The 14,915-nt window shown below is 36.9% G+C and overlaps 2 protein-coding genes across 5 annotated transcripts in view; both read left to right on the forward strand.

Annotated features, from left to right (window-relative positions):
* The window catches only part of rapgef1a (Rap guanine nucleotide exchange factor (GEF) 1a), a 30,835-nt gene extending 23,626 nt beyond the window's left edge, over positions 1-7,209 (forward strand). For all 4 annotated transcript variants that reach the window (XM_084138694.1, XM_084138695.1, XM_084138696.1 and 1 more), the window contains 13 exons: positions 712-788; positions 942-1,047; positions 1,643-1,718; positions 2,293-2,377; positions 2,458-2,550; positions 2,831-3,016; positions 3,106-3,190; positions 3,266-3,360; positions 4,283-4,361; positions 4,483-4,584; positions 4,665-4,762; positions 5,180-5,308; positions 5,540-7,209. In XM_084138694.1, coding sequence (XP_083994820.1) covers positions 712-788; positions 942-1,047; positions 1,643-1,718; positions 2,293-2,377; positions 2,458-2,550; positions 2,831-3,016; positions 3,106-3,190; positions 3,266-3,360; positions 4,283-4,361; positions 4,483-4,584; positions 4,665-4,762; positions 5,180-5,308; positions 5,540-5,690 — 1,362 coding nt within the window. In that variant the 3' untranslated portion in view covers positions 5,691-7,209. The remainder of the gene's footprint in view (positions 1-711; positions 789-941; positions 1,048-1,642; positions 1,719-2,292; positions 2,378-2,457; positions 2,551-2,830; positions 3,017-3,105; positions 3,191-3,265; positions 3,361-4,282; positions 4,362-4,482; positions 4,585-4,664; positions 4,763-5,179; positions 5,309-5,539) is intronic.
* A 558-nt stretch (positions 7,210-7,767) lies between these two features.
* On the forward strand, positions 7,768-14,839 carry anapc7 (anaphase promoting complex subunit 7). The gene is made up of 11 exons (XM_084086919.1): positions 7,768-7,980; positions 8,515-8,704; positions 9,295-9,414; positions 9,551-9,662; positions 9,755-9,908; positions 10,496-10,638; positions 10,719-10,836; positions 11,402-11,598; positions 13,153-13,377; positions 13,841-13,991; positions 14,066-14,839. The coding sequence occupies exons 1-11, from the start codon at positions 7,880-7,882 to the stop codon at positions 14,253-14,255; spliced, it is 1,701 nt and encodes a 566-aa protein (XP_083943045.1). The 5' UTR covers positions 7,768-7,879; the 3' UTR covers positions 14,256-14,839.
* Positions 14,840-14,915: the final 76 nt, after the last annotated feature.

Here is a 14,915-nt window from a genome sequence, read left to right on the forward strand (position 1 = left end):
TATATATATATATATATATATAAGACATTTACATTTTACATATTTTGGGTCAGTAATGTAAAAAAATAAATAATAATACTTGTGTTCAGCAAGGATGCATTAAGTTGATCAAAAATGACAGTAAAGTATTTTACATTGTTTCAGAAAATGTCTATTTCAAATAAATGCTGTTCTTTTAAAATGTATATTCATCAAAGAATCCTGAAAAAAGTATCACAGTTTCCACAAAAATATTACGAAGCACAACTGCTTTCAACAGTAGTAATAATAAGAAATGTTTCTTGAGCAGCAAATCAGCATATTAGAATGATCTCTGAAGGATCATGTGACACTGAATACTGGAGTAATAATGCTGAAAATTCAGCTTTACCATCACAGGAATAAATTACATATAAAATAAAAAACAGTTATTTTACATTGTAATAATATTTTAAAATAAGAGTGTTTTTAATGTATTTTTGATCAAATAAATGCAGTCTTGGTGAGCATATGACATTAAAAAAATTCAGTAGTGTATACAGTTATTGAGTGATAGTGACTTCACTATATTGTAATGTGTGTGCCCCAATCTTGTGTTAAATGTTTTGTGAAATTCAGAACTGTCACCTTGTGCTCTTCTCTTTATTTTGCATCTTATTAAGTTATCTCGTTTTTCACCCCGTTGTATGGATGCAGTGATAGACCTTGAATTATTTTTTCTGTCATTCCCAGGACTCTTCTTGTGGTGCTGAGGACTCACTCCAGGACTCAGAGTCAGAAAACAGTAAAGATCCGGCCGACAGAGAGGGGTAACGTTCATTTGCTTTAAAGGAATGCTTCAGCTCAAAACCTTGTATCCTCTCTTTAGTTGTTCATCTTTTGAAACAATTTCCCACCATGAAAATGCACTTTCCTTCCATGTTTTGGACTTTTTGATTACCTATCCATCCTCTCATCCACAGCTGGAAGCAGAAGTGTGCAGACTCAGATTTGACCTCAGAAGAGGTGGATGAGCTCTGCCTGATAGACCATGAAGAGATCATGTCTCGCTTAACACTAAAGCAAGAGGTAAAACTTATGTATAAGGTGTTGCATCTACTGCATGTGTACAGAAATGCCAAGTTTTAGAGGTTTATAACTTGATTTACATTGGTTGTAATGATAGTCGAGTATTAGTGTGCTCTGCTGCCCTCTGCCTATGACTCAAAGCCTCTGCAGTGCCGCTGTGGTGAACCCCAGCATTGAAGTGCATGTGAAATACTGTTGTTCACACTGTAAGGTCAGACCTACTGCAGAGAGCATCTCCCCTGAAAGAATACATAAGATAATAAGTTAATAAGCGGACTACTCATACTCATAAGACAGGAAATGTATGACTCTAATGAGCTGGCTTGCTTTATCTTGTTCCAGTTTGTCTTTGAACACAAGAACATGCCTTGAAATGAAACATCCAGACATCTCAACATGTTTCTAATTGGGGTCAGTTGACCCTAATTATATAGGGCTTCCAGTCCAACTGGTCACTGAGCCACTGACTAGTAGATTTTGAAAATATTATTTTGCACATCCCTCCAAGAAGTTAAATTTAGGAGATGATTACATGAAAAGCTCTAACTTTGACCTGCTCGTTGAAAACTGCATAATCCTAATCTGTATTTCTCAGAACGATGACGGCCCTGATGTCAGAGCTGGATCAGGCGATATTTTAGTAGTTCATGCCACCGAAACAGATCGCAAAGGTAAGAGTAATCCCTTTTAATCTGAGGGAGTCAGTCATTTTGTGTTCAATATTTATTTATACAACAGCAAATATGTTAAAGTAGGGGATTCAAAATGTAGCTTTTTAATTACCGTTCAAAAGTTTGGGGTCAGTCATTTTTTTTAAAAAGCTAATACTTTTATTCAGGTAGAACACTTTAAAATTATCAAACGTAACATTAAAGACTTTTATAATGTTAGAAAAGATTTCTATTTTAAATGAAAAATGTTCTTTTAAATTTTATATTCGTGAAAGATTCTTGAAAAAAAAGTATCACAGTTTCCAGAAGTTTTGAGCAGCACAACCGTTTTCAATTGATAATAAGAACTGTTTCTTGAGCACTAAATCATCATATTAGAATGATTTCTGAAGGATCATGTGACACTGAAAACTGAATTCAGCTTTGCCATCACATGAATAAATTACATTTTAAAATATATTCACACTATTACTGTTTTTACTGTATTTTTTATATTTATTAACTCTAGTTCACATTCCCAAATCTTGACCTATAATTATGATTAAATAAATGTATCTTATGTTCTCTTTTGTAGATCGAGTTTTATACTGTGAAGCTTTCTTGACCACATACCGAACATTTCTAACCCCGGAGGACCTCATTAAAAAGCTCCGCTATAGATATCCTTTCTGATGGTGGTAAATCTTTAAATCTTTGCATTCCTACCCTTTTTATTCTTATTAACCTTAACTCTGAACACATATACCAGATTTTCTCTCAGCTCTGATATCACCAAACAACGATCTAGTAAAAACACCTTCTTCGTGCTGGTGCGCGTTGTGGACGAGCTTTGGTGAGCTGGAACTCAATTATGGGACATCAGATACACACTTTACACAATTGAGGGGCCACATTATATAAATATCTGAAGGCACTGATGGAGTTACTCCACACTATTTACTTGTAGGCCAATGTGATGTCTAAATACATAAATCAAATGTTAAATTTTTTTAAATATATTGTGCCCCACAAGCTAGTAGTTATATACTGTTTCATGTTGCTAGTGACTTATGAAAGGGTTGTTGTTGCTTATGAATCATTATTTGAATAAAGACCCTTTTTTGTGTCATCAGTTTGGTGGAGCTGACAGAAGACATCTTGAAGCAGCTCATGGAGCTTGTGTTCAGTCTGTTGTGTAACGGAGAGCTCACCCTGGCCCGGGTTCTGCGCAAGAACATCCTAGATAAAGTCCAACAGAAGAAGTTTCTGCAGTACACTAATTCCCTCAAAACACTGGCTGCGCGAGGTGTGGCTGCCAGGTAATGCTCCCCTAAATCATGTTCTTTCAGTGTTTCTTTGAAAAAAATCGATAGAGTGAATTTAATCGATTTTGACTATTTATTACCAGGCCCGGCACTCTGCATGATTTCCGTAGTCATGAGATCGCAGACCAGCTGACTCTCCTTGATGCGGAGCTGTTTTATAAGATAGAGGTACAGCTTCTCTAATATCATTCATCACACTTCCTACCGAGAGTTTTCCAACACGTTTTTTATGTCTGTCTGCAGATCCCAGAGGTGTTACTTTGGGCAAAGGAACAGAATGAGGAAAAAAGCCCCAATCTGACCCAGTTTACAGAGCACTTCAACAACATGTCATACTGGTATGATGCTTTGATTCTCAAGCTAGCATAAAACCATCAACGTTTAAGGCCACGTTCACATAGCAAAAGTATACGATTGAGTCCGGTTATGTTCAAACGCAGTTCAGTTATTTACAGGAGTGACAACCGAAGCAGAGACCTGCTCTGCGCTTCACAAACACGTGTCTATCGTGTGTTACGGGTTTTGGTAACTTACAACGACAGAGATTTTAGCTGCGTCATCTGAAGGTTTTAGATCCAGACACTGTTCTCCACCGGAGCTGCTCCTGTCAGTTTTGTGTTCGAAGTGCGACTCAAATGCTCCACTCCACACAGATAAAAAACTGCTGTCAATTAGTGAATATCTGATGGATGAACTCGGCTCGATTGAACTCATCGTGTCAAAAGTAAAGACTTTTCAGTGTTATGGATGTCTCCATCTTTAAAATTACTTTGGTCATTGTCGCTGTGGTTACTAGTAAGAGAGTACGGGCTTGACTCCCGTTGTACATTCTTACAGACCGTAGACGTTACTGTAAGTTGCTGTGTAAACGGGACATTTCGAGACTCACACCTGTAAGTAAATGTGATTGTCAACTAACAGTGTGTAGCCTAAGAGAAAACTAGTCTTTTGGCTTACAGCGTAAAGTTTGGTCCATATTACAGCTTAATCTGCGAGAACTGCCCATTTAGACACTGTTTACATTATATACATCTATATTTGTTTGTCTAAAAACAAAGCAGGACCATTTAAAATAAACTAGTGAAGGCGATTAAAGTGGTGAAAAATAAATGGTGAACACTTACCTAAATGATACACGATTTCTTGATTGATTAATATAAGTTTCTACCTAAAATCTTATGTTGATGGAGAGAAAAATATGTATGGATGTTTTAATGAGTATACAGTGCATTATATGTATTTTTATCTCTCTTTTTTAAGGGTTCGGTCCTTAATAATACAGCAGGAGAAAGCCCAGGATCGGGAAAAACTTCTTCTAAAGTTCATCAAAATTATGAAGGTACAAACTAATTTAAATTCTTCCTCTAAACTAAACTGAATTCTTCCAAATTGAAATCAATGATTTATTGGCTTGATTTCTATTACAAAATAACTTTAACCCATGTCCCTTTGTATTCTAGCACTTAAGAAAACTCAATAACTTCAACTCCTACTTGGCAATATTATCAGCGTTGGATTCAGCGCCTATCAGAAGACTGGAATGGCAGAAGCAAACGTCAGAGGTAAATCACATCCATGCATCCCTGTCTCTTTTATTTTGGTTTTCAGCCGATCGTCATAGTACCTTATGTTATCTTCACAGGGTTTGGAGGAATATTGCACTTTAATTGACAGTTCCTCCTCCTTCCGGGCATACAGAGCAGCTTTGGCGGATGTGGAGCCTCCATGCATACCGTATCTGTAAGGACATGTTAAGCATTTATAGTTGCCATGAAATGGAAGTTGCGATAGTCTTTTCTTTCCTTATTTTGATGCATGCCCATGTAAAATGGCTTCTCAAACAAGAAAAAATGTAGGGTGGAACTTGATTTTGTCCATCGGGAATTCATTGGATGGTCGTGGTTTGCTATTGGTCAGTCTCATGAGAGACAGTAAATATGTCGCTGCAAGAGGGAGAGGAGGTTATTTTGATTAAAGATTATGAGACGCATGAATTTCTTTTTAAATAATGATGTGCACAGATAAATAATTTCTAATAAATACTGCAATATTCCATAAAAACAAAAATTGTTGACTTTAAAGAAAAGATACACATTTTTATTGTAATAAAAATGTCATATTTTGTGTATAACTTCCCTATTTTTTCACAAAATGCAGAGGTCTCATTCTCCAGGACTTAACGTTTGTGCATCTTGGGAATCCAGACCTCATTAATGGAAAGATAAACTTTTCCAAACGCTGGCAGCAGTTCAATATCCTGGACACTATGAGGCGCTTCCAGCAAGTGTGAGTACTTGGACAATATGAAGCATCATTCGCAATCCATTTAACAAAATATTCAACAAAGTAAAAAATCTATTGGAACTGTATTGGATCGTGAAAAACGTGGCTATGGCATTATTGGTTCTTGGCGTTAACCTACAGAAATAGATGTCTCCTAATTAAGATGGGATAGAAAAAAAAACCTTTTTTTACACTTTAAACAGTTTGTGTGACTTGTACTTCTCTTTCTTCCAGGCACTATGACCTCAAACACAACGACGACATTGTCTCTTTCTTCAACGACTTCAGTGACCATCTAGCTGAGGAGGCATTGTGGGAGCTTTCTTTGAAGATCAAGCCTCGCAACATCACTCGCCGGAAAACAGAACGAGAGGAAAAGACATAGCTCGCTCGACTAGACGAACAAACTGCTTTTAAAAGCCACCCTCCTCCGAAGTTGCAAGACACAGCAATCAGAAGTTACTGTAATGGCAGCTACGAGACTGAAAACAATACTGTATTTCTGTTACAGTTTACATAAACCTTTTTTTTAAATGATTAGATTTTATTTTGTAATTGCACTGCGTCTGAACCTGTGTGTACATTTGAAATGTGGATCAGTGCCGAGCGCAAAGACGGAAAACATGACTCTTGATACATGAGATTACGGGGGTTTGCGGTCGTAACCTAGGATTTTATGGTGATATTCCTGTACGGTCTCCCCATCTGGATGTTTGCGGTGCAATCTGGACAAACAACTGCGACTCCAACTGCAAACTAATACCATGATGCCTCAACGGGCACTTTGGATGTTGAAGTTCCTTGAAGACTGATATTTTTATTTATTTATTTTGTATGTAACAAATGCACATAGAGACTCTTTAGATGTAGGGGGATTGCTGTACGTTTAGCTGCTGGATTGAACAGCTTTAAGCATGTATGATAATAGGTCACGATGAGGACACACAGCCAGAGTTATTAATAGCACTATCAGGATTTTTGTTGCTTATTCTGCAAGATTAACAGTATCTGCTTTAAAGCTTTTTTGGACTTTAGTTTCTGAGTTCACTAAACTCAATAAAATTCCTCAAACAGGAGCATGCCAGTTTTAACGTGCATCGAGTTCAAATAACTACATCGACATATGTTTATATTAAATTCATACATCTCATTACAGTAATTTGAGGCCTATTTCAAATCAGTTGTCTTCCAATTACAATTAATTGCTAATAATCAGGGAAACTCATTGTTTTGTTTAACCTGCCTGTTATTTATTTGTAAATGTGCGTGGATTAACAATATGCTTTGTATTACAAGATCACTTGCAAAGGAAGCCATTATTTGCCAGTGTGGTTGTTGCAAGAAAGATTTTAGGAGTTATGTTACAGCTGTATTTAAATATTTTTCACTTTGCACACCAGTACGGTACAAAATAACCATATTTCTGTAGATGTCCGAGAGCCATCCCAGTGATCAAAGACCTACTATCAAGTGCTTGAAGCTGTTCATGAAGTGGTGTCAATGTGATTTTATTTTATATAATGCAGTTTTCCTTTTGTTTTTTAAAAGGATTTTACATTTTACATTACATTTGCAGAGATATTTACTCTGTTGTTGTGAGATGTGATCAAATGTGCACTTTGAAGTTGATTGTGGGAAACGAAGATTAAAAGCTGTTAGGTAACAGTTTTTAAGTGGACATGCATATGAGCCTGAACCCCTTCAACAGCGCTTTCGGGGGGAACCTGTTCTTACCTGCAAATTGGACTGGAGTTGGTTTCAAAGTTCCAAAGACCCCAGACCACAATCACACTGTTTGAACATGATGATGATGATTCAGTTGCATATAAAATACAACTGACATGTACCTATGTACACATAACCCTGTGAAACCTGGTAAAAATAATATACATATCATCAATGTCTTTGTTGTGTGTGTGGGGGGGGGGATCCAGTCGTTCTGGTTAGGGGACAGCATAGAATAAAACAAAAAAAAGCTGTGACAGTCATTAAAATCGGTGCGTGAATAAAGATAAGTTTGCATTTAAGTAAATTTGTCATATATGTAAACAAAATTTTATTTAAAAAAAAAACGCATTAGTGATTTTCAATTGGTAGAAAGATGTAACAAACAAAAGTTCAAACTATTCTCTAACGTGTAAGTAAGGAGAAATCACTCATCTTTTTTTTCTTTTTTTTTTACTTTATGCAGATTTTTTTGTATCGTACTGTGTTTCGTAAATGAATCACAATTAATATTATTTCCTATCATTATTTAGAAAGCAAATACTTTTTCTTTATTTTTAAATTCCCCCCCAAAATTTAAATGAACAGTGTTCAACACCAGTATATCCAGTGTTTAAATCTTTCTCTTTCAGAGAGAAGATCCTTGTAAACAACAACATTTGTCAAGTTCGGACTCCGGAGACTTTTAGTTTGGCGAAAAAATGTCCCCTCCGACTTTTATTTTGAAATCGCATCATGTCCTTCCGTTTAAAAAAACTCTTCTCTTCAGAACTGCTGCATCTTCCGCTTTGTTGCTGCGCATCTATTAACTAGAATTGTTCTACCAGATCGAAAGATAACCGATTGAAGATGAATGTGATCGATCATGTGCGGGATATGGCAGCGGCCGGACTGCACTCTAATGTCCGGATCATCAGTAGTTTACTCCTGACCATGAGCACCAACAACGCGTGAGTAGCTTCAGCTTTTAGGATGTAAACAGATCTGGAAGCTGTCTGATGTGAAGTGTGTGTCTGCCCAATCATGCCTTTAAAATGTAACGCTTTATTATATTAGATGCGCAGTATGCAGAAACAACCTCATACGAAGTAAAAAAATAATATTTAAAAAGGTGTTAATGCATTATTTAAGACAGTAACTTAGTACGACAATTCACCATGTAACAAGTTTTCCCCAAAATACTTTAGTTACTGCTGTCATTTCAATAGCTACCATAGTTTTGGGCCATGTAACGTTACTATAATAAATAAAAATGGGATCTCCGTTTAATTGTGTAAGAAACCTCAAGAATATTTTTGTCATTTTTTAAATATCTTTTTAATAGATACCACGATGTTATTTGGGCAAAAACTATTTTTATTGTCTTGGTACAATAACCCATGTCTTGTTTTGTCATTTAACAGCCAATTCCCCATCTGTCTCACTGAAATACAGTTTTAAGAGACGAAGCCAGATCCATAGAAGTGTGTGTTTCTCTCTTTCAGGGAGCTGTTCTCTCCATCTCAGAAGTACCAGCTGCTGGTGTATCATGCCGATGCCATCTTCCATGATAAAGAGTACAGGAACGCAGCCTGTAAGTACAACATGGCTTTACAGCAGAAGAAAGTGCTCAGCAAAACATCTAAAGTCCGTCCCTCCAGCACAGGCGGCACGACATCTGCAGTGCAGGCACAGGTGAGCTCCACCAAATGTAACACCATATGGACATTTTTGGTCACTGAATGGCTTTTCTGAGGTAAATGTAACATTGCGTGACGTCTGTCTGCGTTTGAAACACTGATTGGGCAATTACATGAGACATGATATGGATTTTGATAAGTTGTACTGTATCTGTCAACATACCTTCTGATGTTCATCATTTCGTTCTGTAACAAGTAGTAAAGCGTGTATATTACACTTCCGTTCAAAAGTTTGGTGTCAGTGAGATTAAATGTTTTTGATAGAAGTCTATTATGCTCACCAAGGCTGCTTTAATTTGATTTAAAGTTTTAAAAATACACAGTAAAACATGATATTGTGAAATATTGTTACATTTTATTATTTGATTGAGATTTTCAGCATCATTACTCCACTCCTCAGTGTCACATGATCCTTCAGATATTAAATCGTGATATTATTTTCAAGATTTTTCAATGAAAAGAAAGTTGAAAATAAGTGTATTTGCTGTGGCATCTAGGTGGAAATTATGGTTATCATAATAATGTTTATATCTGTTTAAATGAAGTTTTATTCTAGTTAACCAGCTCTGTGTTGATTAACTGCAGAACTTGCCGTCAGAGATCGAAGTGAAATATAAAATCGCTGAGTGTTACACTATTCTGAAGCTGGATAAAGATGCCATATCAGTGCTGGATGGGATCCCTTCACGCCAGAGAACGCCAAAGGTGTGTTTTCACACTCGGTTATTTACTTTACAATTCTATGTGTGTGAATCTGACAAGCTCACATTATCATTAACATCTAAAAAAATGAAATAAAATAAAAGAGCACATTGTTCAACTGTATGTGTTTTAATTACAGATCAACATGATGCTGGCGAATCTTTACAGAAAGGCCGGTCAGGAACGTTCAGCCGTTACGAGCTACAAGGAAGTGTTGAGACAGTGTCCTCTGGCTCTTGATGCCATTATTGGTCAGTAAGAATACGGCATCTTGTCCTTTCTTTGTCTTTCAAGTTCACTGTGAGCCCAACATTAAAGCATCCTCCTGTGTGATCCACTGCAGGGCTTCTGTCTCTGTCGGTGAAGGGGGCAGAGGTCGCTTCCATGACGATGGACGTGATTCAGAGCATCCCCAATCTTGATTGGCTGTCTGTCTGGATTAAAGCACATGCTTTCATACATGGAGGGGACAATCAGAGAGCGATCAACACTATCTGGTGAAGATTTGACACTGTGAATGAAAATAGGCTTTTCATGATTAAATCCACAATTTCAGTAAAGCAGATTTTTTTGTAGAATCTCTTTGCATAAATGTTTTATATATTTATTTTATTTATAATTTTTTTTAAGTATAATAAATAGTTTTGTGTGACTTGTTATTAGCCACCACTGTCATCAATCAGTCAATCATTATATTCACTGTTATTATTGTTTATTAATATATTTGAGTTGACTTTTATTTTTAAAATTTTCGTTTTCTTTTTAATTTTCGTTTGACGTTTTTATAATTTAAAAAATATATATTTTATATGTTGTTGTAGTTTTAGTAGTTGTTTTATTTCAGTTAGTTGCCCAAGTATAATTTTTGATTTTCATTCAAGTTTAAGATTTCATTTTTATTTCAATTAACCAAGATGATTTTTATTAGTTTTAGTTTATAACAATTATTATATTATATTATATGTTGATTTTAAATTTTTCCATGTGAAAATGTTTAGAAAGTAATAGCCCACCTCTGTACAATTTGAGGTATCTTTCCTGTCTTCTGCACAGTTTATGTTGACTTGTACGTCTCTCCTCACAGCTCTTTGGAGAAGAAGTCACTCTTGAGGGATAACGTGGATCTTTTAGTGACCCTGGCGGACGTGTACTTCAGGGCTGGAGACACCAAGAACTCCATCTTGAAGTTTGAGCAGGCGCAGATGCTTGACCCTTACCTGATCAAAGGTATGTGGCATTAGCCAACCGTTGTATTGCCTGATGATTCTTGTTGGTTTGGATGAAAGTATCATCATGCTGTTTTGTAGGTATGGATGTATACGGCTATCTTATGGCCAGGGAGGGTCATCTAGAAGATGTGGAGGTTCTCGGAGGACGGCTGTTCAACATATCTGACCAGCATGCAGAGCCCTGGGTCATATCTGGGTGAGTTTGACCTTCTCCTAACCTTTTAACACTTGAAATACTCATTCTAAACCTTAGATAGGAAGAATCCTGGGTTATCTTGCTTCACATTGCTCATAATTTACCCGGGGTTAACAATTAATCCTGGGTATTCATAAACTGCCGTTTCACACAGTACATTCCTAAACCCTCGCATATTTGCAGTGTTAGTTTCATTCATTGGACGAACGCAGCATGTGACCCGTTTCCATAAAGGTTCTAGGAATGGCACATCCTCATATTATGTATTGCTGACAGTACAGAAGGTTGAGGAGCCAGCTCATTGGCTACTGATACAGCAGGAACCAATCAGCAGTGCCCTATAGAGGATGATGTGATTACAAGCAGAATGAGTTAAGGACCTATTAGGCTGAACAGTTTCATGACAGAACTTTGAATGTGTGAAACGCTCCTTTACCCAGGGTTAAAAGTGGGGTTCAGAACGACGATAGCCCGGGGTTAAGCACAGTGTGAAAAGTCCTAATGTGTCTGAAACTTCTTCAGATTAAGATGCTCAAAACTTTTTAAAAATTGTTGTTTTCCTCAGATGTCACAGTTTCTACAGCAAGCGCTACTCTCGCGCCCTCTATCTGGGAGCTAAAGCCATCCAGCTGAACAGCAACAGTGTGCAGGCGCTCCTCCTGAAGGGCGTTGCTCTGCGAAACATGGGCCGAGTGCAGGAAGCCATCATACACTTCAGAGAAGCCATGAGGCTGGCGCCCTGTCGTCTGGACTGCTACGAAGGCAAGAATCTCGTGATAATAGGGATGCGTCCGCATGCTCCACTAAGCTGTCCATCAACCTACAAGTCGTTTACCGTATTTTCCGGACTATAAGTCGCTCCGGAGTATAAGTCGCATCAGTCAAAAAATGCGTCATGAAGAGGAAAAAAACATATATAAGTCGCACTGGACTATAAGTCGCATTTATTTAGAAATTTATTTCACAAAATCCAAGACCAAGAACAGACATTTAATCTGGAAAGGCAAGTTATTCAACTACACAGTAGCACACAGAACAACAGGCTGAGTAGGTGTCCGGTGTGTTAACACAACACACTAACAGTTATTCAGCTACACAATAGCATAAAGAACATATACCTGGGAGGCTGAAAAGGCTAAATTAACATAAGACAGTGAGTCCAACAAGCAAGTTACCAGTAAACAAGTTCACCAAGCACCCGCGATCTCATTCCACATCACTAAATCTATTGAATTTTCTTCATCTTTGGTGTCGCTTCTGAACAACTCCGCCATAGAGCGCCCTCTCGTGGCTGTAGACGGTAATGTTTTCATCTCAGTCTGAATTAATTTTGATATATAAGTCGCACCTGACTATAAGTCGCAGGACCAGCCAAACTATGAAAAAAAGTGCGACTTATAGTCTGGAAAATACGGTAGTTGGCTTGCTCATTTTTTCCCCCATTTTTGTTATATTTTTGGTGGCGATGGTTTAAAGGGGATGAATTAAGAGAAGCTAGTTCTCTGAGAGCATTTTATCATGCTTTAAAGTCAAAACGGAAATGACCCTTTCTGTTCTCTAAATGCGTGTTATTGATCTTGTTGTGAACAGGTCATCTATGCAGTTTTTATATAATTTTTTTTTCAACCTTGTAATTTTCAATCAAAATGTCCCAACTTGATCCTCCAGTGAAATGAATTCCCTCTGGTGACGTATGCTGGACTTTTCCAATCATTTAGTCCACCTAAACCCCGCCCCCTTCTTTAATCCGCAAAAAACCCTGCCCTACACTTTTTCTTTTTTGATAATCAGTTTCACTCGGCTTCCTTTTCATCATGACTTTAAAGAGATAGTTTACCTAAAAATAAAATTCTGTCATCATTTACTCATCCTCATGTCGTTCCAAACCCATCAGACTTTTGTTCATCTTCGGAACACAAATGAAGAGCTTTCTGTCCCTCCATTGACAGCTACACAACTGACACTTCAAAAAGTTCATAAAGAGATCGTAAAACTAATCCATATGAATTGAGCAGTTTAGTCCAAATTTTCCGAAGAGACACGATCACTGTATACGATGAACAGATTGAATTTAGGCTTTTAATCTTCTGCTGGACAATAAAGTCTTTAACTTATTCACATATTCATCAACTCGCACATCAGTTGTGGTAAACAGAAGCTCAAGCATGCAGACTTTGATAAAATATTTCAGATACTTAACCTATTTATTTGCTGAATCTCTGTGAGTTACTCTGTTGTGTTTTTTGATTTAGTCTGTCCTATTTTTGAATGTTGTATAAAGGTTAGTGTTTGAGGTTTTTTTGCTCATGTTTTCAGGTCTGATTGACTGCTACCTTGCGTCTAATGGTATCCGGGAGGCTATGGGAATGGCCAACAATATTTACAAGACGCTGGGAGCGAACGCCCAAACTCTCACCATCCTGGCCACAGTGTGTCTGGAAGATCCCATGACCCAGGAGAAGGCCAAGACTCTGCTGGACAAAGCCCTCGCTCAGCGGCCCGACTATATCAAAGCTGTCGTGAAGAAAGCAGAGCTCCTCAGTACGTCAAAACTATGCTCATAAGAACTTCTTTTATTTGGATTTACTTATTGTTATCATTTTCTCTTTATTGATTAATAAAAAAAAATTATATTTATTATTTTTATTTATTTTCTATTATTTTATTATTATTTTATTATTTTTCTATTTCTTCTTAAATAGTTTTTATCTATTCTTTTTCTATCAATTATATTATTCATTATTTTATTAGTATTTTTATATATATATATTTTATATAAATGTATAATTAATATTAATAATAATAATTAATATTAGATAAAAAAAATATATACATAATTTATAATTAATAATATTAGATAAAATAATAATAATAATAAATATATATATAAATATATATATTATTTAATCTAATATTATTAATTATTATTAATATTAATTATAAATTATTGATAGCTGATATATTGGTGTATTGCTATGTAACACCTACTTCGTTTTCATTACAGGTCGAGAACAGAAGTACGAGGAAGGAATAGCACTTTTACGAAACACTTTAGCCAATCAGAGTGACTGCGTGCTGCACAGAATGCTGGGGGATTTTCTCGTAGCTGTTAATGATTATCAGGAGGCCATGGACCAGTACAGTATAGCGCTAAGGTAGCGTCATTTCCTCTCTACTGTACTTAACCTGAAACTCTAGCTGTACTGATCGTTCTCTTCCTCCTCCGTAGCCTCGATCCAAACGACCAGAAGTCTCTGGAGGGCATGCAGAAGATGGAGAAGGAGGAAAGTCCCACGGACGCCACGGTGGAGCTGGACGGGGATGATATGGAGGGCAGCGGGGAGGAGGGAGACCTGGAGGGCAGTGACAGCGAGGCGGCGCAGTGGGCCGATCAGGAACAGTGGTTCGGCATGCAGTGACCCTCAACTAAGAGACTCTTAAGAGCTTAGAAGCACTTCAGACTTCTAAGAAAACATCCACACTTTTGCATTTTGATGTGTTTGAACAGAGAGATGCCATAATGCGCACTGCTGCCCCCTGGTGGTGAGTCACAGACATTAATCCAATTTATTTTGTCCTCAGCTTTGTCATATCAAGAGATTAATTTTCAGAAAAAAACTGTATTGTCAGTATATAACTGGTCTCAGATGAGAATACAGCACAACTAAACTAATCAACACCAACATTACGACAAAGGAATGGGTGATCATATTTCAACACACAATGCTGCTGGTATTTGTCTAAATACACAATATTATTTTCTAACAAATTATTAACATTAATTAAACATCATGCTTCTCTTTTATTGTTTGTACAGGACTAGTCAGCTGATGCTGGCCCCATTGTATTAATAAATGTGTCAAATCTGTAAATATTTTCCATGCTCTTTCAAGCCTTTTTTGGTTCCAGCACTGGTAAAAGTGATGATTGCTTCTGATGAAAATGCCTCTGGAAATGAACCATGAAAAAAAAAAATAATCCTTTCCCAAGGACGTGTAGATAATCCTGTTTTTTTTTGTTTTTTTTTCTAATCTGGTGAATGTCATGAAATCATGTCCAAGTCATACTTCAAACTAACA

Source organism: Abramis brama (genome assembly GCF_963993115.1).
Source record: "Abramis brama genome assembly, chromosome: 16".
Classification (NCBI taxonomy): domain Eukaryota; kingdom Metazoa; phylum Chordata; class Actinopteri; order Cypriniformes; family Leuciscidae; genus Abramis; species Abramis brama.

Bases quoted from the DNA above. Each gene is read 5' to 3' on its own strand.
- anapc7 (XM_084086919.1), top strand. From the start codon at position 7,880: ATGAATGTGATCGATCATGTGCGGGATATGGCAGCGGCCGGACTGCAC. The intron at 10,837-11,401 runs GTGAGTTTGACC...TGTTTTCCTCAG, and splicing joins GAGCCCTGGGTCATATCTGG to ATGTCACAGTTTCTACAGCA. The intron at 13,378-13,840 runs GTACGTCAAAAC...TTTTCATTACAG, and splicing joins GAAGAAAGCAGAGCTCCTCA to GTCGAGAACAGAAGTACGAG.